This window comes from Brachycentrus maculatus, unplaced genomic scaffold, assembly GCF_059751285.1.
Source record: "Brachycentrus maculatus isolate JH-2025_06_01 unplaced genomic scaffold, ASM5975128v1 h1tg000257l, whole genome shotgun sequence".
In the NCBI taxonomy this organism is placed as follows: domain Eukaryota; kingdom Metazoa; phylum Arthropoda; class Insecta; order Trichoptera; family Brachycentridae; genus Brachycentrus; species Brachycentrus maculatus.
The window spans coordinates 1,019,446-1,044,781 of record NW_028281008.1 but is presented as its reverse complement, the minus strand read 5'-3'; the positions used below and the strand labels follow the sequence as shown (position 1 = coordinate 1,044,781).

Here is a 25,336-nt window from a genome sequence, read left to right as displayed (position 1 = left end):
CTAATACTAAAGACACGCCACTCATTAGAATATCATAGAAGATACTCGAATGCATGGAACATTCGCCTATGAAGTGTTCTCAAGTGGCCGAATTGCAGCATAGATCAAAATATAAATTAATGAATAGACGAGATGGAATGCTTTCATATCAGAAGTTATACTTAATTGGGACTATAAACCATGGTGCATTAGTACATTTAGATAAGCTAGGCCCTAGCTGCTAGGGGATCCAGTTAGCCAATATGTTTGATGAATATATTGCCTTCCAACGACACACATACTCTTCCGGTGTAAATTAAATTAAAGTCACGATTACATCGAACTATCCATAGGTCAAATTAAACATGTTCTTAACGTCCCAAGCACGAACATTAAACAACGGATGGGATTAAAATTTAGCAACTGACCCACTGATCAACACTATTAATAAGGTACAAGACTGAATCGAATGAGCATAAAAACGGAACATTTTAACGATCTTATTAGGAGAGTATGAACAATAAGAGATTGCGTCTATCACGGTGCTACGTCACGCGCAGATAGTATGACGTAAAAAACAAATCAGCAGCGTCCGTGGCTCAAGCAAAACTGGTTTGTTTAAAAGCGTTTTTATCCGACGAATACCAAACTGACATCACACATCCGACAAACGGCATTTATATTTTGATAATTACATTTGATGTCAGGAAAGTTATTACCTTGCGGTCGTTTTAATTTATATTGAATGCAATTAACATATTCTAGCTCCGATACATAATATTAACACGAAAAAAATCGAAATGGCAAGTCACAGATTCCATACATTATTAATTTCATAAAATTTCTAACAAATGAAATATTATTGATTACTTTATTCTCACTTTTATTCCTAAAATTATTTTGAATGACGCAAGAAGTATATACTTAAGGCTGATATCTCAAGCGATTCAAAACGCGATCGGCCGCACTAGGGGCTAGACGTTTTTTCACGTTAATTTTTTTTCATTTACGATATATTGATATTTGACTTTTTTTAAATATACATAGAACATATATTGAAAAAGAGTATTTCTTACATTTTTAACTCCTTACTTTTCAATACCCTTTTTTTATTTCATAAACATACATTTAAGTCGAAGAAAAACTTATTTTTTCAATATGAAAACGGTGTTTAAAAAAATCAATTACGTCAAATGTTACCTGGGTTTAGAAAAAATTAAGTTGCGATTTATCGTATATTGTGCCTTAACCGAATAAAACTTAACAAATAAACGTTGTTCGATTGCTGATTTTGCACCTCCCACATATTTTCATGGCAAGTCTGGCAAATTGAAGGTTCCTCGTTTTCGGAATAATTTCCATACAGAACGGACAATACAATACGCGGACGAGTTGGATTCTCGCATGGCTGGCCACAATGCTCTGCGGGATTTACATCACCGTGACGTCATGCGTGACTAGCACATTCTGCGGCGTCTGCAGAGGAGCTCGCCAGCACTGATCTCACCCGCCAGAGTTTGGAATCAATTTCAGATATGTAGCGTCATCGCTGTACAAATAACAGAACAAAACTTGTGAGAAAAATATACATTCTTTGTGATGAATTTCACGCTTGTTTAGCAGTTTGGAACTGAACGAATACGTGAAAAAAATAATTAGTTTACTGATTATTCATACATCTTTTCCTATATCAACAAAAACAGTAAATTTCACCCGGTAAAAACCCGATGGACCGACCAGGTAAAAGAGATCACAGGCTTCTCCGTTCCGGGAGCTCTAAAGGCTGCAAAATGCAGGGACCAATGGCGGAGTGTTGTCCGAGGTTCCACAGGAAGCCAGCAGGGGGGTCACGATCGTCAGCAATGAGGGAAACTACAGGACGAAAAGAAGAAGAAAACCCACTATTTCTTAAAATCTATTGTTACACGTTTTTCGACGCATTTCGCATCATTATAACAGATAACAATTATACATATGGATAGCAACAATAACGTAGAAATTCTAAAAATTATTATTATAAGATATAAACTGGACCATTTTGAAGCAATAGAAATTCATAAAAATATAAATAATAATAAACTCATAATTAACAATATGACAATGACTATATGCTTCTCCCTATTGTCCATATTCCCACTGACATAAAATGAGAAACAGATCCTGCCTTCTTCATCTTTCAACTTCTCAAGAACACAACTCTAAAATATAGACTTCGCTTCACATACGGTGTTTGAAAATGCGGAATGCATCGAAACAGTTGTCTCAATAAGAAATACGTATACATATGTATTTACCAGAAAGTGACTGCCGAATCAATTAATGAAAAAAAGTAAAATTTGTATACAGCAATTAATTTTTTTTGTTGTTTTGAATGTTGTGAATATTGAAAATGAAAATGAAAATGTGAGTGGATCAAAACAAAAAGTATGTTTATTTCTCGAAATAATATAATTTATTTTCACTAATGGATTCGGCAGTCACTTTAAAATCTATCCAGGACACAACTCTAAACATAAAATGAACTTCGATTCAGGCGAACACAACTCGAAGTATTTTTTTTTACTTTCCTTTTTAGTAATGTCGAAATCGGACATTTAACAATGGGTTGCATGAAAATGCAGGTATTTGCTGTTTTATGGTTGTTTTCTTACCGCGATCAGACCGAATCCTTACAATTGAGTGCATACTTTTCTCCATTCGATTTCTTAAACAGGACGTGAATTTGTACGTGAACAAATGAACTATCACAAGAATTACCACCTATTGAATTAATTCCATATCGTGACGTCATGACGCATAGCTGCGGCGCGTGTCCGGCAAGTGTTCTAATTCAACGAACTCCATGCATTAATTCAGTCGCTGCAATTATCTAGAGAGCGTGTTGACATTTCTCGAAGAAATACCAGCGGTAACTTAACTGACTAACCAACCATTAACAGCTTGCCCGCAGGGGTAGGGAGAGAGAATAGAACGCCACATCACTCTGTCTTTGCAAACAATCTTTTGATGGAAAGATCATGTTTTGATGGATGATAATTTTCACCAAGATTTCAGAAGTCGTATTTGGCCTAAAACTACAATCAAAACAACAAAAAGTGTTGAAATTTCCATCTCTTCCACATTCGTGCATCTCCTCATACATACCCACCGATTATTCCGACTTCCGACCTGACCTCTTTCAAGTATTTGAAATACTTGATCATGGCAAGTTTTCCTCGGTGTTCCTCTGCCTATATTACCAACCACATTCAACTCATAAATTTGTTTTACTATTCTTTCTTCACTCTTTCAATTCACATACCCAAACCATCTCAACACACCTTTTTTTTTTAAATTTTATCGATAATGGTTATATCGTTCTTTCATTCTTTCTTTATATCACTATATGAACATCGATCGTACAACGTTTTGCCGCACATTCGTTAAAACATCCCTATATAACAAATTTAGGGATGTTAAACCAAGATTAAAATGAACCACTTACCACTTAATTTATCAAAAATGATAATACTTGTTCATGTCAGCAAAAAACAATAATTGAAAACACTATCGCTAATCAATTTAACCACAAGATCGTATAAAAACAATGTAAACACAAGTTTGGAGGTGAATCCAATGTGGTTCCAAAACGTGTTTGGATCAGGAGAATCCGCTCGCGTGAATAGAGTGATGACTTAATGAAAAACCGTCCTAGAAGCCGAGACTTATTAATGATTAGAATAATAATAAATAGCGTTACCATAAAGGTGAGCAAAAACCAAACCAAATTGAAATGATCGATGGAGTCATTCTTTATTTTGATGACTAGCAGATTTGTCGCTAAGCTGCATTTGAATTACTGGGTATTTTATATATTGACAAACGCCATTGAATGCCGACGTCCTTCGATGTCATTGCGGTATACATTGCATATGAATTTACCCAATGTTTTTTTCCAGGTAAGAAAAAAACCATTGATTCCATATAAGTGAACGTGCTTTATTTAACAAACATATTGTGAACACACTAAAAATGTTGTAAAAAATATTTGTTTAATCAAAAAATTCATTACATTATAAAAACGACAAAGAATTTTCAAGGTGAATTAAAACCCCTGTGATTCTTACTGCTTCATTAATAGAACGACCAAAGTGACAGAAACTTGAGGAATCTAGATCTATCTCACCTTTATTCATTATTGGGTAACGAATCGTTTGCCTGATTCCTAAGTCTTTTGTGAGCGTGGAATTATAGATCAATAGAAATGTAAACATCCAGAGAGGCATGATAAAAAAACTGGTATATTTATAAGATAACAGGATGCGACCAGTAAAAAAACTATAAAATAATGAGATATCGTTAGAGCAGGTAAACCCTAAAGAGGACTATGGAATTCATTGATGTTGGATGGCATTTTTTTGCGCGGGCTCACAACGTAGGTATGTATAATAAAAAATAATAAATTTGGATAATTAAGTAAAATACTACCTCAGGGGCGCTTATTATAATATAATAAAGGGAGATTATTATAATATAATAAAATACCGTAAACAAACTTATACATAAATACGTCACATATATTTATATTACCCACAGTGGCACAATCTGAAAAAGAGATATAAGTATTGTATGTTTTCAAGTAAAGTCGCAGCATATAAATGATTTAAATTTACTACACAAATTCGACAAATTACATATTATATCAGTATTAATTTTATTTGTTTGAAGGATTTAAAAATAAATTTTTGACGCTTGGTTACAAAAAGGCAAAATTAAACACTATTCCTACGACTGACCATTATCCTCACCCAATGGTGCATAGGGCACTGCATCGAATTGACGCAATATTTATTCGATCGTTTTTATATGAAGGCAAGACGATCAGTCCTGCGCTTCTGGTACCAGTCCAGGGTTACTACTACTACTACTACTACCATCACGCCGTTTCCCCGCAGGGGTAGGCAGAGAGGATGGAACGCCACACTCTTCTGTCCTGACATACACTCCTCGCCTCCTTCACATCCATACATCTAGTCATACATGCCCTCCGATTACGCAGACTTTTGACACCGCCAGATTTTTGACACCGCCAGGGTTATATTATATTAAATCAATATTTGAGTGAAAACACATTAATTTTGACCCCCCATAGGAATCGAACCTGGGACCTCCAGTACGGTAGCAAAATATGCTAACAAACAGGTACACAGAGTCATGTATTAATTTGGAGTAAGTGAAGGCCGAAAATGCACCTTTAGTTTTTCACACGAATATGCATGTTCTATGGCCGAAAAAACACATCATAATAGTTGAAAAAAAAATGTACAAAAGGACTAAATAATGCATGTTTTAAATCGGAACTAGTGTTCAAAGAGGAGGAGTAGTTTCCTGGAAATGGTTCCAATGAATAGGGATGGATTCACCTGGCGCTTGGTACTCGGCAATACAATAAATAGTGGGGATGGGAACTAAATATTAGAGAAACGAGGATCGTGTGAAGATGCTGTATAAGAACAGGTGGTACGAGTAAGAAAATAATGTTTAACGTAGATAAAAAGTGCTTTTAGATAGATAAGATATTCTATATTATAATTTTGCATACGAGAAGTAAGAATAATTTAACTTTTTTACTACGATATCGATTAAGTGGTTGAAAATTATGCATAATGCATCGAAACACGTGATGATACAATAGATTTTAAGAAATAGGGGTATTTACCAAGTAAAACATAAATTAAAAATGGATATATAGTATTACAAAGTGACTACCGAATCAATTAATGAATAAAAATCGACAGCGAGACATTTTTTTTAAATTTCATTTATTTGTTAAAAAAAAAATTATATATATATATATATATATATATATATATATATATATATATATATATATATATATATATATATATATATATATATATATATATATATATATATGTATATATAAGTATGTACATTTGCATATACTCGTATACATACATATTTTTTGCGGAGATCCACCAAGCCTCTTTTTGTGTCTTGTCGGTAGATTTTTATTAATGTATATGTTTTTTTGGTTTATTATTATTATTTTTATCTGTTTTTACATAATATCCACACAAGAAAAAATACAGAGAACTAACCGTTTTTTCTTCACTCATTCGAATCACATGGCCAAACCGTCTCAAAACACCTTTCTTAATTTTGTCGATAATGCTCATCTCAGCCTTGCATTCTTTCCTTATAACACCATTCGAACATTTATCATACATCGTTTTTCAGCATATCGTTAAAATTTTCACTTCCGTATGGAATCACAGCCCAGTAACCATAAACCATAGATTAAAAACACAATCGTCCAATTTAATTGACTTTTATGGATTTAAAAGGGAGTTCGTAGGTATATTGATTTTTTTCCTCTTTTTTTTCTGTTGTGAGAACAATAAAATAAATTTTAAAGCGTGTAATGAATGTGGTTTCTGGTGACAACATTTTTCACTCCCTGTTACCTGACCTTCACGCATAGACCTTTCTAAGGATCCCAATGGTACTTCCAATGTTTATAGTTTACTTTTTTAAAGGGCGGCTCGTCAAGTACCTTTAAGTGAATGAAAACATTTTTTGAAACTTTTATTTGATATTTTATTATAGATGAAGAAGAATATGGAAATCTGTTATGGTATTTACAGGGCTCATGACCCGTCATAAGCTGGTTGAATGATCATTTTAGACACGTGCAACATTAACCATTCTACCCATGACTGACAACCGCACAACTCATTTTTTTGGAACTCCTTCGTATGTCATTAATCTCATGACGCTATGTCGATGTGACGATGTGAGTTCACAAGAGCCATCTATGTTGGTTCGGGTCTCACATACATCAAAAAATTATGTATGGCGTCCTGAGATTAACGATATATGTATGTCAATCATGGGTGAAATGGTAAATGTTGCACGAGTGTGAAGTGATCTCTTAACCAGCCTATGACAGGTTATAAGCCCTGTCAATACCTAGATTTCCTTATTTTTCTTCTTCTATGTATATGTCAAAAAAAATGAAAATAAGTCCTTAGTTCAGAAAAGTCAGATTTGTGAAAAAGTATTTGAAACATTCAAAATGTTGATTCAAACCTTGTTTTTTTTAAATATGTCCATTAATATCGCAAAAGGTTTCAATTTTATTCACATAAAATAAAAATGGTAATTTTATTATAATTTAGTGTCGACGGAGTCAATTATTCACTTGATCTCGAAAACACGACACTATAAAATAATGCACATAAATCACAAACCAAATACTTCCAAATGTGATGGACATAAATTTTATTTAAAATCAATATCGCTTTGTCACGCAAACAAATATAGTAAATCACCTTTGGAAATGTTGAATACATAAATATTTTGTAGTTAATACATTTATTGAAAGCGATAAATCTCCGGGAGTGAAGGAATAACATGTAAAATAAAATATAATAATAAAATAACAACCATATACTATTTTTCATATTTATTTATCAGACTGGCGGTCGTTACCTAGTCTGATGATGGAGGTACCGACGAAACCCGGTCACTGGTGAAATAAAACTTTTTTTGGGTGTTTCCAAATCCTTGTTCACAAATGTTCACAGATTTATGATATACGTATGTGGGAGTTCGAAAAATTTGCGTAATAATAATAAAAATAAATTTGGATAACTTATATAGCGCCATTTTCGTAAAAAAAATACCTCAAGGGCGTAGTATGGTCTATCATGTTACGTGGTTGACAATCATGAGTAGAATGGTAAATGTTACGCGTGTGTAAAGTGATCACTTAAACCAGCCTATGACAAGTCGTAAGCCTTTTAAATACCCAAACTTTAAAATTGCTTTTCATCTTTATTGAGATGTCCAAAAAATACAATTTTCACTTTTTTTAATATTTTTTTATTTTGTTTTTAATTTGCATTAATTGTATAACAATCAGGTTAATTTTCACTATTTTTTAAATGACGGTCGGCCGTAATTGTGAAATATAAAACTCCTGTGAGCTTAAAGTATAAAGTAACAATGAGATATTTGCATGATATGTAAATTAAGATTTCATAAGTAGAATTTACTTTCTAACGTTAGTCATACGAACGTACACAGAAAAAAACAAAATAATTGGCAAGTATGCATATTTGAAATCGTATGCCTTTTTAAGAGAACCGCAATTAAAGAATATATACATAATATTTTTTTCCCATATTCGTACGCCCATGTTAGCTGCGGTCGCATGGTGGACATTTTTTTATAATACAAAACACACAGCACACTAACACACACGCGTAGAAAAATGCATAATACGTGGATGCACACACACCCGCGCACCAAACACTTGTGGTGAGATTATGGGAGAGTTTTTTGGTCGATTTGGCGCGTCTTCTTCATGGGAACTACCCGCAAAGGACAAATGGAAGGAAAGAAATAGTTCCGGGAGAAGGGGACATCTGGAATATGCATTTACACATTCATTTGCAAATCGTGAGTTTGCATATTATTTCATCGTAGAATAACAGGATATTCCCTATGTTTCTTATGTACCACGTGTGCACACAAAACCAAGCTTAATATAAATTGCTCATTCATTTCTATCACATGTGTTTAAAATCAATGCAGCCTGTTTCGTTACGAAATTTCCAATTTTAATAACTCTTTTTTTGTCTATGTATTTATTCGTTCAGGAAACGTCAAATTGAGATTTTTTAATATTTATTTTTATCAGTAAAAATAATTGTTATACATACAACTTTCTAAAAATATTTTAATCACTAAAAAAATTCAAACACACGCGATACCTGTTCTAAACTCGCGATAAATTATGCCACATATACCTTGCATATTTAAAATAAAAAAGATCCGAAATTTCGGTGTGGTTGTCAATCATGGTTAGAATGGTGAATGTTACACGTGTATGAAGTGATCACTTAAACCCGTAAGCCCTGTAAATACTCATGCTTCTTCATCTATGTTGAGATGTCAATTTAAAAAAAATCTTAACCACTTACTTACTTACTCAGATAAAACTATAGAAGTAATTACGGATATTTTATTTATTAAAATTGTTTTATCATTTATTATTATTAAGACCAGAAGCAGTAACAAATCGATAAAAATACTTAAATATTTTATTCCTTTCAAGTCATCTATAAAAGATCGATAACTTGGTACTCTTTTTGGAACAGGCCTTAAAGATACGGTGAAATCGAATTTGCGTCCGTTTTTGTATTACAATAGCGGTTTACTTCCTCCAGTCATACAGTAAGAAGATCGTGCGATGAGATCAGACGTTATAAAGGATTCCACCAGGAGATGTTGAAACCTTGAAACACTACCGAGATTAATATCGTGCGATTTACGATCATACAAAAATCCCTTCACTAATACAAAAAAACGTTCCCCACGCTCTATAGCTAATAGGCAAGATCCTCCTCTGATTTACATCCGCGTAGAAAAAGGTCACAGATGCACCGAAGGTAGCAGTAAAGTATCTTGGCTTATAGCTGCATACTAGAGACACGCTACACATTTATGATTGCCTGGTATCGGCATTTTTACAAAACAATACTATGAAAAACTACAATACTGCGGAAATTTGAATAAATACATTTTAATTTTAGTTAATAGTCTCCATTTAGTGCTTTATCTTCATTTCCTGTCGCCAAGTCGACGATAATAAAAGACGAGGTATTTTCCATGGCTATTGCTCGATTAAAACAACTAACACTATCGCAAAACGCGAAGACTGGGAATAATCCGTACACGTGAGACATCGCTAGATAGGTGTGTGTAATTGACATACACCATAGCCTTGACAATGTTACAAGGAATGCCGGGAAAAAATCTGAATGCAGACAAAACTCCAGGAATCCTATTCAAATATAGGACACGCTATAAAATTCTGTACCCGACGGATTCTCCAGTTCTTTGGACACGTTGCGCGTGGCAACGAGGATAGCCTGGAACGCCTAGTTGTGATCGGTAGCCTGGAGGGAAAGAGAGGGAGAGGAAGATCCCCCACACGATGGACCGATCAAATTAAGGCAGCAGCAGGCACCTCAGTGGTTGGAGCGCTACGTGCAGCGCAGTCAAGGGATAACTGGAGAAGAGTCATTGCTTCTGCAAGGGTCACAACCCTCAGCAATGAGGATTAAGACGGAGAAGAAATAAAATTCGTTAAAAAAGAACTATGTCAACTAAACATGGGACATAATAAATTTATCACCTATAAGGTATTTGTATATCTATGTAATATATAAAATACCACAGCTATGCGTTTGAGAAGCTCATAAATATGTAGATGAAATATTGGATTTTAATGGCCAGAATTAATTTATATTTTATGGTTTTCGGAATAAGATGGTTCTATTTCTTATTAAAATATATTAAAAAAAATCTTAAATCTACATTTATCATGGACAAAATATGTACCAAAATAACAAAATGCCCTCTAACCGTAACTAAAACTGGTTATAATAAAAACAATAATTTAGGATAATTTATGAAGCGCCATTTTCGTAAAATACCACCTCAAAGGCGATTCGCCGTGTTTAAATTTATGGGCAAAGAGAAATACAGAAATCATTTGATGAACAGTTTTTTTCTACTTAAGATCATCGAAGAACATTACATTACTAATGCATCGGGCCTGCAACAGCGGAGACACATTCGCCAAATTTAGTGCGCTGACTGCGAGCTGGTCGTACCTACTGTCAAAATGCTCGTGATGTGAAGAAAATAAAGGAAGACTATAAGAGAGAGTATAAAATATTATACAAGATTTTATTTATATTGGTGACAGCTGTTTCGCCTGAATATGAATTTAAGTTCAAAAATTGCAAAGCTGGCAATAGAGGTAGATTCGGCATTAATGCAGTAGGTGATTTTTTATTATTATATTTCAGAATCCTTAGAACGCAACGAAGTAAAAAAGTTTTATTGTAAACTCTGACGAGTTTATGGCTCTTTGTCGGCTTTTCTACTCGTATTTTGAGAAATTGTTAAATTTACAAGCAGTACTATTTTTTATGTAAGCCGTTTATGGTGATAACCATCACCCCGCTTCCCGTACGGGTAGTCAGAGAGAATAGAATGCTACACCAATCTGTCTTTGAAAACAATATTCGCCTCTTCCACGTTCATGCATCCCCTCATATATACCCGACGATTATTCCGACTCCTGACCTGACCGATTTCAAGTATTTGAAATACTTGATCATGCTGATCAAGTTTTTCCCTTTTTTCCTGTGCTTTGATTACCAACTTCATTCGCCTCATGTTTGTTTTATTGTTCTTTTTTCACTCATTCGATTCACATGTCCAAACCGTATCATCACACTTTTTCTAAATTCGATAATGCTTATCACATCCTGTCATTCCCTATTTATATCACCATTCGAACATCCATCAAACAAATTTTATAAAGTACAACATGTACTGAAACTTATTTAATATAAGTAATATTTCAGACACTTTTGCAACGAGCAGATATGTAAATTATTATATTTCAAACTGTTTATATTTCACATACTAAATCTTGCACGTAATCAATTATTCCAGACAAACCTCGAACTAGGAACGTGCATTAATATTTTTATCGTATTCATGACATCGATAAATAACAGTTTCAAATATGTTTTCCAAGAAAAATATGTTTTCAATGATGAAATACCATCACGTTATTATATTTTAAGCGTTGTGTAATACAATACGGTAACCACAATAATATTTGCAAAGCCTATGTCAAACAAAGGAAACTTTAGCATATTCTGCAAAAAATGCATCATTATCATTCGCTCTTGTATAAACTAGACTGCCTTATAATAGTCAAAGAGCCAAATGCATCATTATCATTCGCTCTTGTATAAACTAGACTGCCTTATAATAGTCAAAGAGCCAAATGCATCATTATCATTCGCTCTTGTATAAACTAGACTGCCTTATAATAGTCAAAGAGCCAAATGCATCATTATCATTCGCTCTTGTATAAACTAGACTGCCTTATAATAGTCAAAGAGCCAAATGCATCATTATCATTCGCTCTTGTATAAACTAGACTGCCTTATAATAGTCAAAGAGCCAAATGCATCATTATCATTCGCTCTTGTATAAACTAGACTGCCTTATAATAGTCAAAGAGCCAAATGCATCATTATCATTCGCTCTTGTATAAACTAGACTGCCTTATAATAGTCAAAGAGCCAAATATGCACATTTCAACGATTTTTTTTTTCAAAAAATTTACTGAGCCAAATCTGTTTGCAATTCTAGTACACCTTTATTATACATGAACCAATTTAGAAACCTTGTTTTTGAATCACTAGAACTTCACTAGAGACATCTATTGGTGAGATGTAAAGAAGCTTTTTACTAAGCAGAAACTCTTATATTAGTATGTGAGGTCCGAATCCTTTCATCTTTCATCTTTGATGAGATGTCAAAAAATAATATGAAAATAACTCCTGTAATTGGAGATAATCCAGATTTTGTGAACAAGTATTTGGACACACTCAAAATGTTGTTAATAAATTATCTGGTCAAATTATAAGCTTAATGATAAAAATGAAAATGGTATTTTCTGGCGTTTCTCATGTGTGTGATTATAATCCAGGATTCGGACCTCACATACTAATATAAGAGTTTCTGCTTAATAAAAAGCTTCTTTACATCTCACCAATAGACACCTTTATTATCATTTTACATTTGTAAATTACGGGCACACTCAATAAAACTTGATGTCACACTTAACAAGGATTTTATTAATTGATAAAAAAAATCTTTTGAATGTTAGGTATCCATAAGAACACTACTAATTGCGAATAATATCCTTGCATCTTTCCTTTGAGAGATTGATCAAGTCAGTTTTGTCGTTATTTTGAGCACTTTTCCAGGTTCTAATCAAGAAAACGATTTTTCAGTTTTCTTTTAATGAGGTTCATGCTTAAAAAATAATCGATGATTCTTCCCGCGGATATTCGTGCCGGAGCCGCAATTAAAACCTACGAATTAGATTGATCCCAAGGAAGACCGATTACTCCAACCCGCTATATCAAACGCCAAGAGTGACAGTATCTCCATAATCTATCGCTGATTTCATTTCTTCATATCCGAAATCATAGACAATAGCACCTTTAGCGTCACGTTCCAGTGATATTCTGAAACGACGCAAGGACAGAAAATTGAAATCAGAAAAAGACAACAATTGACTCTTATCTTAAGGTTACCAACGCAGCAATTGCTACTCGACGTTTTCCCAACACATAATATATCTTATCCTTTTCCGTAGTCCATATTTTTTCGTCACGAGACCTTGATACGCGGTAATGAGAAGTTTGACAAAGATTTAAAAGGAGTTCATTTTTTATAACATTTACGACCTTCATTCCTTTCAACTTACAGAACAAATAAATACACGTTATACTGTAATAACTAAATTACAACAGTATATTGCATTTTGTTATTAATCCATAACTGCAAACACGTTTAAAAATTCACGGTAAAATCGCGGGAAGGGAACACATAGCAAGGAAGGTTTGTTATATGAGAGTATAATAAATAAGACTTCAACGAAAACAAATCAGTCTTAGCTGACGAAGAGAAAGTAAACTAAATTACATGTTTAAATAAATAATAACATACATCGAGTCAAGAAATATTAAAAATACGGTGATCCCTCGCATAGCGTACTTAATTCGTTCCAGGAGCAAGTTCGTTCGTTACGCGAAAAGTTTGTTTTATGTAGGTAAAAGAAGTGTTGATAAATTCATTAAAAACGTTCAGTTTCATCATACAAATGCATTGGCTTCGTGCGACATTAGAGCGTTCGAGTGTCAAAATGAAATACGATACAGTTCGTTGTGCGAGCAAGGTTCGTTGTGCGCAGCGTTCGCTATGAGAGGCATCACTGTACCTGGAATAATATATTTAAAAAAAACATAAAGCAAAGATTCCCAAAGATATTATTAGTTTAACTTAAAGACAAGTATTTCTATAAAGCCCATATTGGATATTTTCCATACTTCATTTCAAATAGTATGTATAACAATCCCCGATTTTGCTTTCTATAATTTAACTATGAATTATTTTCAGATCACAGTAGAACAGTAATGCATTGTTTCAATTAATATTTTCTCATAGCAGACGACAAGTCAAATGGAGATGTAATTACCTCTTTGAAAGTAACGGCGAACGATATCCATATTCCAAAGAATGGACGATGATGGAATTGTTTGACATGGGAAAAATGTGTAATAGAACCAGTTGAAGAAACTTGAATGCTTTAAATAAAAAATGTAATAATTAAATGAGACGTGTGTATGATAGAAAATCAAATACGAGTTTTAGTGAAATCAATAGAAAACATTACAAAACATTATATTTAAACGTTAATATGTTATATCACTCGTTTTTTATTTGTTATATTGCCGCAAATTTTCTTATTTTTTCAGTATACATATAAAAATTTTGAGAGAGAAAAGTTGTTACATTTTTCGATGAAATGTTGCTCAGGAATACAAAAAGATTGAACAAATAACAAATATTTACAATAATAACAAAGACTAGATGTCAAGGTGACGTTTTTTGAACGAGCGAAAAACAGAAAAAGTGTAAGAAATATTGTGTTATTTTAAATTTCTACTTAATGTCGTTATTTTTTTTTCAAACGTGAAATGGGCTGCGTTTATATTGATTTTAAATACTTATGGTGCATAGTAACGGTAATTTGATAGAAATATTATGATTTTAAGAGGATGAGTATATGATACAGTGTGTAAAAATCAGTAAAATCTCATTTTTGTATTGAGTTTATGTTACAAGATCTAAATTGAACATAATTTGTGAATATGGGGTTTTAACAGAATACGTATTGTATTATAATAACTCATACTTCTTTGTCTCTTTTTAGACCAAATCGATCCATCTCGCAGATGTCAAATAGTGAATTATTATTGTTTAAACGCACGTTTATTGAGAAATTGCTGTGAAACACTTTGAATTTGAGGTTAAAAGAATAATAAATAAGTATAAACAAGAAAGTTGTGATGCCAATGTCAGACATTTCGACCTTATATGTGAAGAAAGTTGCATATTAAAAAATGAGATGTGTGCTTGATGTTTAATTTTTCTGGACCATGATTTTAGATACACCCTGTGCCGGAGAAATGTTATTCGGAATTGAATTATGTGAATTCCGGTGAACCCATATTTGTTTAAGTACATTATACTTTATATAAAATACTTATATCACCGCTGGAAACAAGTTTTTATGGACCATTTTTACATATTTTCTGTCGTTGATTCATAATGGCCATAGGAACATCCGCTTTTATTTAATGAATCTGAGACTATTCTCCCTATTGTTGGTCCGACTTATATTACGGTATCCACACTATACGAGTACAACACGAACAAGATCAATATTTTTATTTCCCATAGAAAGAATTGTAATAAAATGTATTTAATCTCTTAACCTGCGGGAGATTTCGAATATTAAGTAGCGGTCACTTCCTCTGTTTAATCCTCCCGGCGCTATCATCGGTCGATAGTACAATAAAATAGTTTAAATACACCTTTCTTTGATAATACGACGTGTTTACGACCGGTCGATAAATAAAAATCGGTTCATTACCGCGTATTATGGTCGCTTTAGGACATTTTGCCGGCTCGGTATTGCCTACAAAGATCACATAACTTATCAAAATGCATCGAAGTGTAAAATAATTCGGATCGCAGTAGTTATATTTATTTTCTCATAAATTTTATGGATCATTGCTCAGACCGGCGATCCGATTCGAGAAGGAAGTCAACGGGATTATTATTTGATGGACTTTCGGAGGAAAAAACGACATTCCTTCCGTGTGCTTCTAATGTTGAATGCAATCAAAATATAAATACATTTCTACACTTGATATGTTGGAAAGTCTCGCATGCTCATTAATCATCAAGTTAAACGGAGATCAAGCACTTATGAGTCAGAATAAGAAGTGAGAATAAATGATAACAGGTACAATCTTAATTCCATGAATCGATTAATTTTTTTTTATTTATTTAATTAATGTAATTTCCAAAAGTTATATCGTTCCGATTAAGGCAGCAGAACGTCGCGGATTTACTTTAGCGTTGTCAAGGATATTTTTTGAAAAAAAAAACATGTTTTTTTATAAACGTTAGTTGATTATTATCAATAATTAGGAGCAGGACTTATTATAAAACAAAAAAGGTTCCGAAACTCACTTCATATCAAGCTTTTTACTTAAAATTAAAATCATTTTGACGAATTATTTAAGTATAGATTTTAATTACGTAAGCGCAAATATTATTTCGTCTAATTTATTTTGAATTGCTTGATAAATGATTGAAACCATCAATTAAAAAATATATATATATTTAAATATATATATATATATATATATATATATATATATATATATATATATATATATATATATATATATATATATATATATATATATATATATATATCCGTGAAAAAAGATGTCAGAACGCCGTTCCACCGCGTTGCATAGCAAAAAGCCCTGATTAGGTGTAATACTAAAGGCTTACCTGAGCCGAAGTATCGCTGAGGGAGGAGTACGAAGGGGCCCGGCTGTGCAGCGGCTCAGCCAGGCTGCACATGGAGGCAGTCGAGCTGAGGCTCACCGAGTCGGCTCGCGAGCGCTGCGGAGACACCTGCACGTGTTTCAGCATTCTGCAAATAGCAATTTCATCAAAAATTAAAACTCATGTCATCACCAAAAATGGGCAGAATTGACGAATGTTACACGTGTGTAAAGTGATCACTTAAACCAGCCTATGACGGTCGTCAGCCCCGTTAATGCCCAGACTTCCATATTCTTCTTCATCTTTGGTGAGATGTCTAAAAATAATATGACTAACTAACGTACTAACTAACCATCATACCGCTTCCCCGCAGTCGCTTCCTACCACTCTGTCTCTGCAAACATTCTTCGCCTCTTTTACATTCATGCATCTCCTCATACATACCCGACAATTATTACGACTGCTGACTAGGCCGCTTTCAAGTATTTGACATGTGTCAAGTTTTCCTCGGTCTATAATATGAAATCTTATATTATTATAAAAATAATATGAAATATTATATTATTCTAAATAACTTGAAACCACAGTCTACGTATCTGATGTAGAGGAAGCTAACGAGTGTATGATTGAATAATTTAAATATATGCTTAAAATTTCTTCTTGCTACGATCATTTTAATTGGCGCTGAAAAAAAATATTTATTTTTATTCAATCTTTATTCTAATACTTTTCGTATTATGCGTTATATACGATTTCGTTGATTTGATTTCTGCGACCGGGTGTAATTCTTCAGGCAATCAAAACGTTTTTGTTTATGAGACTTTGAATGGTAAGAAAATTCCTTTGATAAGATCAAATACATTTTTGATACAGGTTTGTGATGAAAGATTAGCAAAGAAATAAAAATAATCGATGCTTGGTGTGGAGATGTCGAGAATAAAACCACATGGAGTGCAAACATAGTGGTTCCCAGAAAACTAAACACCATGTATGTTTTATCTATTTTTAATTTAAGTTTTATTTGGTGAATGGCACTATAGAAATAGGGAAATTTACCAAGTAAAACTTAAATTAAAAATGGATAGATATTACCGCAAAGTGACTGTGAATCAGTTATTGATATTATGTTTTATCTCTTCAACATGAATTTTCTTAGAAGTATGGTATTTAGCAATAAAACCGTAAATTCTTACCTGAGTAGAAGTTATTAGTTATATCGATAATTTGGAGTTAAAGTGGCTCTGACCTTTTGGACATAGTTGAAAATTACTCATAGCACTTCGAGAGTGCTAAATTAATAAAGTTTTATTTACATTTAATTTTTATTGAAGAATGCAAGATGTGTTTTTTTTCTAAGAAAGGCGGAATTGTCAGTATGTACATGTATTTGTATTTGTATATCATAAACAATTTTCTTTAATAAAATTTTATAAATAAATACCAAATATTTTAAATAAATGTAAACAGAAATTTATCTATTTAATTATAATACATACATAAGTAGGTATGCGGTTAAAATAATACTTTATAAAAATAAAAATAACAATTTCAAGGGACTTTATTAAAAAGATAATGGTTACTTAGCATGTACAATTTATTTCAGTTTCCATTTGTTACCAAGAATTATAAAATTTTACAAAATAGGCTTGGATATCATTTTTTTTAAATGTCACCGCAATAAAAAACAATACCATCTAACATATTACTTTAAAAATTATATGTCTGTTATGCCTATTAGTTAGAAACTTAAACTGTTGATTAGATTAAACTTTAATTTACATAAATTGGTCATTTATGCGTACCCGTTTACATTACAATATAGTGTACGATGTAATGTGAAGCCTTACGTGCCCACGACACCATCAATAAAATTTCCAATGTTTCTGCGAATATTGGTCATTGATTTGACAAATTTATCGTCACCGAATTAATTCAAGTGATTGATGTTTGCGATAAGAATTTTGATGAAAAGCAATTATTATCTATTTTTATCTCTGGTGTTCTCTATTATTTTGTAACATATGTTATAAGTATTGTAAAATTTCTCAAAAAAATGGACAACTTGTCTGCTAAGCCGAGAAAAAAAGTTTCTTTTATCAAATCTTTTACTTATAATGATAAATATTATAATTGGTAATACATGCATTTAGTGCCGTAATCTCGAATGTGTTAAAAATGTAAATTTACAAGAATTTTTTAAAATATGTATAAGCCTTTGTATAAGCCTTTCGGAGAGGTACAGAGTAAAAAATAATACACGAATTGTTAGTGCGATGTAGTAGTAAGCGCGTTTGGCTACTGTACTGGCGATTCTCGATTCGATTCACAGGTGGACAAAATAAAAATGTGTGATTTTCGCCACCACATTAGTTAATTTGACCCTGGACTGGTACAAGAAGCGCAGGACTGATCACCTTGGCACTATGCAATTAGCAATCAAAAGAACACTGCCTCGATACGATGCAGTGCTCTATGCACCATTGGGTTCGGAAGAGGGTTAGAAGAAGAAGAAGCATTATTTAATAAAAACATGTATAACGACTGGAGTACAAATCTTTCGATGGTGTCCCAGCCGCTTTAAAATTTATCATATACAGAGTATCATCGTGTATAATTTTTTTAAAGAGGGCTATCGCGGTGAGTTCAGTATGTAAGAATAACTCAAAGCACATACCTCTTTCCACAGAGCTGCCCAATTGACGGGCCAATAAATAATAATAGTTACAAAGAAGGCTGCGGTTACTGGTGACTATGAAGAAAAACGAAATGGATTACATCCGGCCCTGCGGCACGGCCTAAGCAAATAAGTAGTCTACATTCTTCAAAACCTGATATGCAACATATTACGCCAAAATTAGTGTGTCCCATCCACTCGCCGAATAGCGCTATCTTACCAACTCCTACGCGAACAATGCAAATTATCACATCAATAGAGCGTAGATATTATGTCAAAGCTTTGACCTCAACTACGCAATACTTATTAAAGATGTATTAACTTGATATGAAACAACTATCGTTCTTTTTTATATGAGAGAAGATGTATTTCTGAGCATCCCAGGACTCACGACCTGGTGTTTGACTGGCTTAAACGATATTATTTTTTGACATCTCATCAAAGATGAAGAAGAATATAAAAGTCTGAGCATTTACGGGGCTGACGACCGTCATAGGCTGGTTTAAGTGATCACTTTACACGCGTGTAACATTCACCAATTCTACCCATTATTGACAACCACACTACTTAAATTCTTAGAGGTTCTATACATATGAACCAATTTTTAAACATAATTCTTGAATCACTAGAGACATTTATTGGTGAGATGGAATGAAGCTTTTTATTGAGCAGAAACTCTTTCAAAGGTCCGAATCCTGGATTATAATCACACATATGAACGCCAGAAAATATCATTTTCCTTTTATTATTTTTATTATTTGACCAGATAATTTACAACATTTTGAGTGTGTCCAAATACTTGTTCACAAAATAAAAACTTTGTGAACAAGTATTTGGACACACCGAAAATGTTGTTAACATGTATAACATTTATATTGACATCTCATCCGTAGTGTGAATAATCCAATGTCTGATCAAATTCTAAAAGATAATCAAATAGTTGGAGTTTCGATAATAGGAGTTCTAATGTATTAAGTTTCTCTCGATCTTCCTCTATATTTGCTTCACTGTTTTATCCAAACCCTTTCAATACACCTTTTTAAATTTTATCGATAACGCTTATCCCAGCCTCGCATTCATTCCTTATATCACCATTCAAATATACATCATGCATTTTGTCGTATATTCGTCTGAATGAAATTTTTTGTGCAGTATACATTCATCCTTCGTTTGCCAACTCCACGCTCCCATTTCATACATTAGGGTTGGTATTAGGACACTGCACACACGAAATCCACATAGTATTTAAGCAGCTGTACAATACTTAGCGAAAAATCCTCTTTAGGCTTCTTCTTTATCTTATTCGATGTCTTTCAGTCTTCAGCGTTTGAGACATTTTTTACTGGATTTGTTTATTTAATTTTTTTTTTGAAAGTCATTAAAATCTATTAAATTCTTTTAGATCAAGCTCCGATGACTAAGCTACGCAACAAAATCCACGTTATTACATATATTTATTAACAGCCCTCATCCCAAGACGATGGGTGCCGACAACTCTTAGAGTATGCTCTATGTAGGTACAAATATTTAAGGTATTGGTGCATTTTAACTCACATCAGACCAAAAATGGGAGCAGGAACGATTACGGTGGACCCGTCAAAGAAAGCGGTCGGAACCCAAAAACAATTCGTAGCATAACTCAAATCAGTAAAGCGGGAAGATGAATGGATTATCAAACCACAAAATTACAACCATAAAAAAAAAGAAAACAGCCTCCATTTTTTGGGATTTAAGTGGAGAACGAGAAACGCTAAGAATAACAGCAAAATGATTTAATATGTAAAATGTTTGGATACTATATTTGTTAAATAAGCAAAAACTAAGAAACTAACCACTACGCCGATTCTCTGTAGGAGTAAGCAGAGAATATACCTATTCTTCGTCTCTTACACATTCATGCATCTCCTTATACAAACGATTATTTCGACTCCTGACCTGACCGCTTTCAAGTATTTGACATCCCTGATTATGACAAGTTTTCGTTGGTCTTCCTCTGTTTTTTTCTTCAACTACATTCGCCTCTTAAATTTGTTTTGCCGTTCTTTTCTCAGTCATTTGTTCCACATGTCTTAATACACATTTCTTAATTTTTTCGTTAATGCTCATCTGGACATTGCATTATTTCCTTATTTCATCATTCGAAGATCATAAATAAATCATAAATAATAGTTACATGGTTCGATATGTAAAATAGGAGATAAAATATAGAAATCTTCGTAGAAGGGAAGAACTTATGAAGAGGTCTTATCCACTGAAGAAGAACGCGGATGCCCGACGCGTTTGTTTCCTGTAAAAATTCCTAGACAGTTACTGAAATTGTAGACAGCCAGGTTCTGGTCTGTTATTAATGTGTGCAATAACTTTTAAAAGTACCGACATTAATCAAGATTAGTTTAGCTTTCAAAAGTGATGGTATCATGAAGCATAGCATAACATTTTTGCTGTGACCTTTCTGGTTCGCAATATCAGCGCTGACCAGAGCTGTGTGTGGGCCAAAAACAAATTACATCAGTATAAACCATATTGCATATAATAATAAGCATAATTCGTACACCGTTGTGTCTGTTTATGATTGGATGTTTTGAAAAATCACCTATACAAGTTAGATACACATTTTTTTCAATTGTTCTATTATTATTGCATGGCCCAAATGTGTGCAAATAATACGTAACGAACATTACACCTAAATTAGGTTTTTTTGTAACTAATAGGTCTTGATGAAAATTCCATATTGCATCTTAATTTTTTTTGAGCCCAGGTAACATTTAACTTAATTGATTTTTTTGCTTAAAACACCATTTTTGTATTTAAAAAATAAGTTTTTCTTCCAAACAAATACGAGTTTAATTATATGGTTTTGAAAATAAGAATTATTGATAGGTAAAAAGGGGTTGTCCGCCTACGTAGCGTAATGGTCAGCACGCTCGGCTACCGTTCTGGAGGTCCCGGGTTCGATTCCCAGGGGGGGGTTAAATAAATATAAGTGATTTCGATCAAATATTTATTCAATACTACCCTGAACTGGTACCTGAAGGGGAGGGCTGATCACCTTTCCTTCGTGTGTTAACGATCAAGATAACACTGCATTTATATGAGGCGGTGCCCTATGCACCATTGGGTACGGATAAGGGTTTTTAAAAGAGTGAAAAAAATTTGAATACATTTTTTCAAAATATATTTTAAAACGAACAAAAGTATAGTTAAACTAGAGTAAATATAGACTTTTTCAAATTCCTACTTATTTTTGTTAGAGATTTCCTTCAGCATAATGCGACGGGTAGTGTTCATGGCGATTTTAATTGCGAGTAGTCGAAACGACCCGAGGTATCGAATCTGGGACCACACATCACGCATATCGCACACAATTTTAATCTTGAATTTTAAACATGATTCCATTTTTATGAAAATAACACTTAATGTTCCGAGATGGACTCCCACAAAGGAAATACTCAACAAATTAAAACTTATAACAGTCAAATAACTATGCTAAACAACCCTTTCATATGCATTTATGAATGACTCACATAACACAACACCTCCCAGCAAAGTAGACGAATAGAACCACTGAAATATATTGATCAAAACCTAACATATACATCTTTTGATCAAAGGAACTTTTATAATTGGTTGGTTGGAGGATATTGCTTAGCAATAAGCCCGCTAATGTACTTATTTCTTTTCTGTACATAAAGTTTAAATAAAATTAAATAAAGTTGCACAACCTGCTTCCATTATACATTACAGTCGTCAAAAAACTAAACTAAGTACAAAAAAAGCTATTCATAAATGGATAATGGAAGAAAGTAGGCCTAAAATATTTCGCTTCATTCGGCCATATCGCTCACTCCTTTCAAGAACGTCATAAATCAAAAATCGCCAATTTTCAGTTGTGCATGTTTTCGGAATGCCCAGAAAATGTACTTTATCCCAGCAAAAGACGCATATTTTTAACTTAATATTTACCCGCTACAGGACAGAAAATGTTGTTTTTGAATTTTGAAGAAAAGGCATTGTTAAATTATTTTTTTAAAAATACTAAATATTTTTCAAATGGAGAAAAAACCCTCAGGTTTTACCTTAAAAGATCTGTTGCACACTAAAAAGTTCAATAAGTGGCTTGATATTTATTTTTAATATATTGTGTTATATTTTTAAACTTTAAAAACGTTCTCCTGAAAAATCAAGTTTTTTGATTTATGACGTTCTTGAAAGGAGTGAGCGATATCGTATTTGATTGCATGCCATAATCAATTTTCTTTCATATAGCCTTATAAATCCTCTTTCATATAGTCAGATTGTAAAATGTGCCCTCAGCGAGGGCACACATATGTAATTCGTAATTATGTGAACGATAAAAATAAATAAAATAAAATTTTCCTAATATGGAAGTTAGAAATATCATGCTCACTTTTGTATGCGTCACACTTTTCTCTAGAATTTAACTATGTAACTTTGTGGTATACGATGGGTATATTGAGTAATTTATATATTTTTTTATTGGCAAAGCACCCAAAAATGAGTGATACATTAGTAATTATATATACAAATTAAAAACCTATAATTTAAGGTATTTTTTTTTTTTATTCCATTCTTACCTGAATGTGTATGTTTTTAATCCGAGATAAATATGCACTAATTATTTACGAGAACCACATCTAATAATTCACAAATCACATAAACAACCATTTTATATTTTAGTATATTTTATTTATTAATGTACACTTTTAAATGTTCACTTATACAGCTTAATCCTTTTGAACTGTCAAAGATAAGTACAATCCAAAAAAAAAACACAAAAACAAACAATGCACTATAATAACCGTATACAATGTTTGCTTAGGAGAATATAACCATAAAATACCGAGAAAAAATCCTGAGATAACGTTTTTTATTATAAATTTGATTATTTTTATACCTGCATAAAAGGTTTATTAAATTATTAATGTCAAGCACGCTTGAAATGCGACGAAAAATCACTGATACTTTGTTTTTAACTGCTTCAAATATATTTTTTTCACTGTAAAACTAATCACCATGGTTAACTACTTGTAAAATTTACAATTTATTCACGAATTATACGATAATTTTTTTGACGTTTGCAGCGCGTTCGTAAATCGTAATCAAAACAACCCGACACTCGCAATATAGTATGCACATGCAGACCCCACGCACGACACGCTCTTACGGCGAACAGTGCGCGAATGCCGGCGAGACAAAATGCTACGTATCGCTAACACGCTGCTCCATGCCATCAGTAGTAAAACGTCAACTATGGTCCCCACCGAGTCAAATTATACAAATAGCAACTTCAAAAGTATTATAAACTATTTATTAAATTATTACTATATTAGTAATATTGCTATATACTTTTTGATTAGTCGTATATTTTAAGGCTCAGCCGACATGCAACTGATTTGTTTGACTTATATATCGAATGTAGTAGAATTGTAATATTTGTGGAGGATTTCACACGACTGTCATTTAAGTACGGTGTAAACTCGCGTGGAATCCGGTTCACTTGACTGATGTTTTTTTTATCCTGCGGTTTCGTTCAAAAGCCTTCGTAATATAACTCCCTGGTTATATTGTTGGCTGCTGCATGCGTTGCACTAAATTATGTCAGCCAGCCATTTAACTACATAAAAAATAAGAAAAAAAATTACATACAAACTAGGATGCGGACTCCAGTGGCAAAAATAATTTGTGCCTTTTAGTGTAGAGAAAGGAAAACATTGATAGGTAGGCGTATTATTCATAAAAAAAGTTGAATAAAAGTTGACATAAAGTTAACAGATTTAACGCCTTTGAAATGCGTTCCCTCAAATGAATATGCGTAAACTTCGTTGTATGACAGAATTAAAAACGAAGATATTAAAAACGAAAGTAATGCTGAACTAGGAATAATTAAAAAGACTAAGAAAAGGTATTAAGGTGACAGGTATTAAGAAAAGGTAAAATACTTATTTAACGTGGTATGGGCATGTGGAGCGAATAGATAACGAGAGAATGGCTAAGAAAGTATATTTGGAGAATGTGAACGGGAGAACAGAACGAGGACCTACTCTGCCTACCCCTGCAGAGAAAACGGCGTGATGGTGGTAGTAGCAGCAGTAGTGTACACATATGAACTGAAATTAGAAT

General features: G+C 33.0%; 1 protein-coding gene across 1 annotated transcript in view; it reads right to left on the bottom strand.

Annotated features, from left to right (window-relative positions):
* The window catches only part of rau (RA domain-containing protein rau), a 121,846-nt gene extending 97,437 nt beyond the window's left edge, over positions 1–24,409 (bottom strand). The window contains exons 1-2 of the mRNA XM_088265757.1: positions 23,791–24,409; positions 16,525–16,669 (exon numbers count right to left, since the gene is read on the bottom strand). Of these exons, the coding sequence (XP_088121883.1) occupies positions 16,525–16,668 (144 nt within the window). The 5' untranslated portion in view covers position 16,669; positions 23,791–24,409. The remainder of the gene's footprint in view (positions 1–16,524; positions 16,670–23,790) is intronic.
* Between the last annotated feature and the right edge of the window lie 927 nt (positions 24,410–25,336).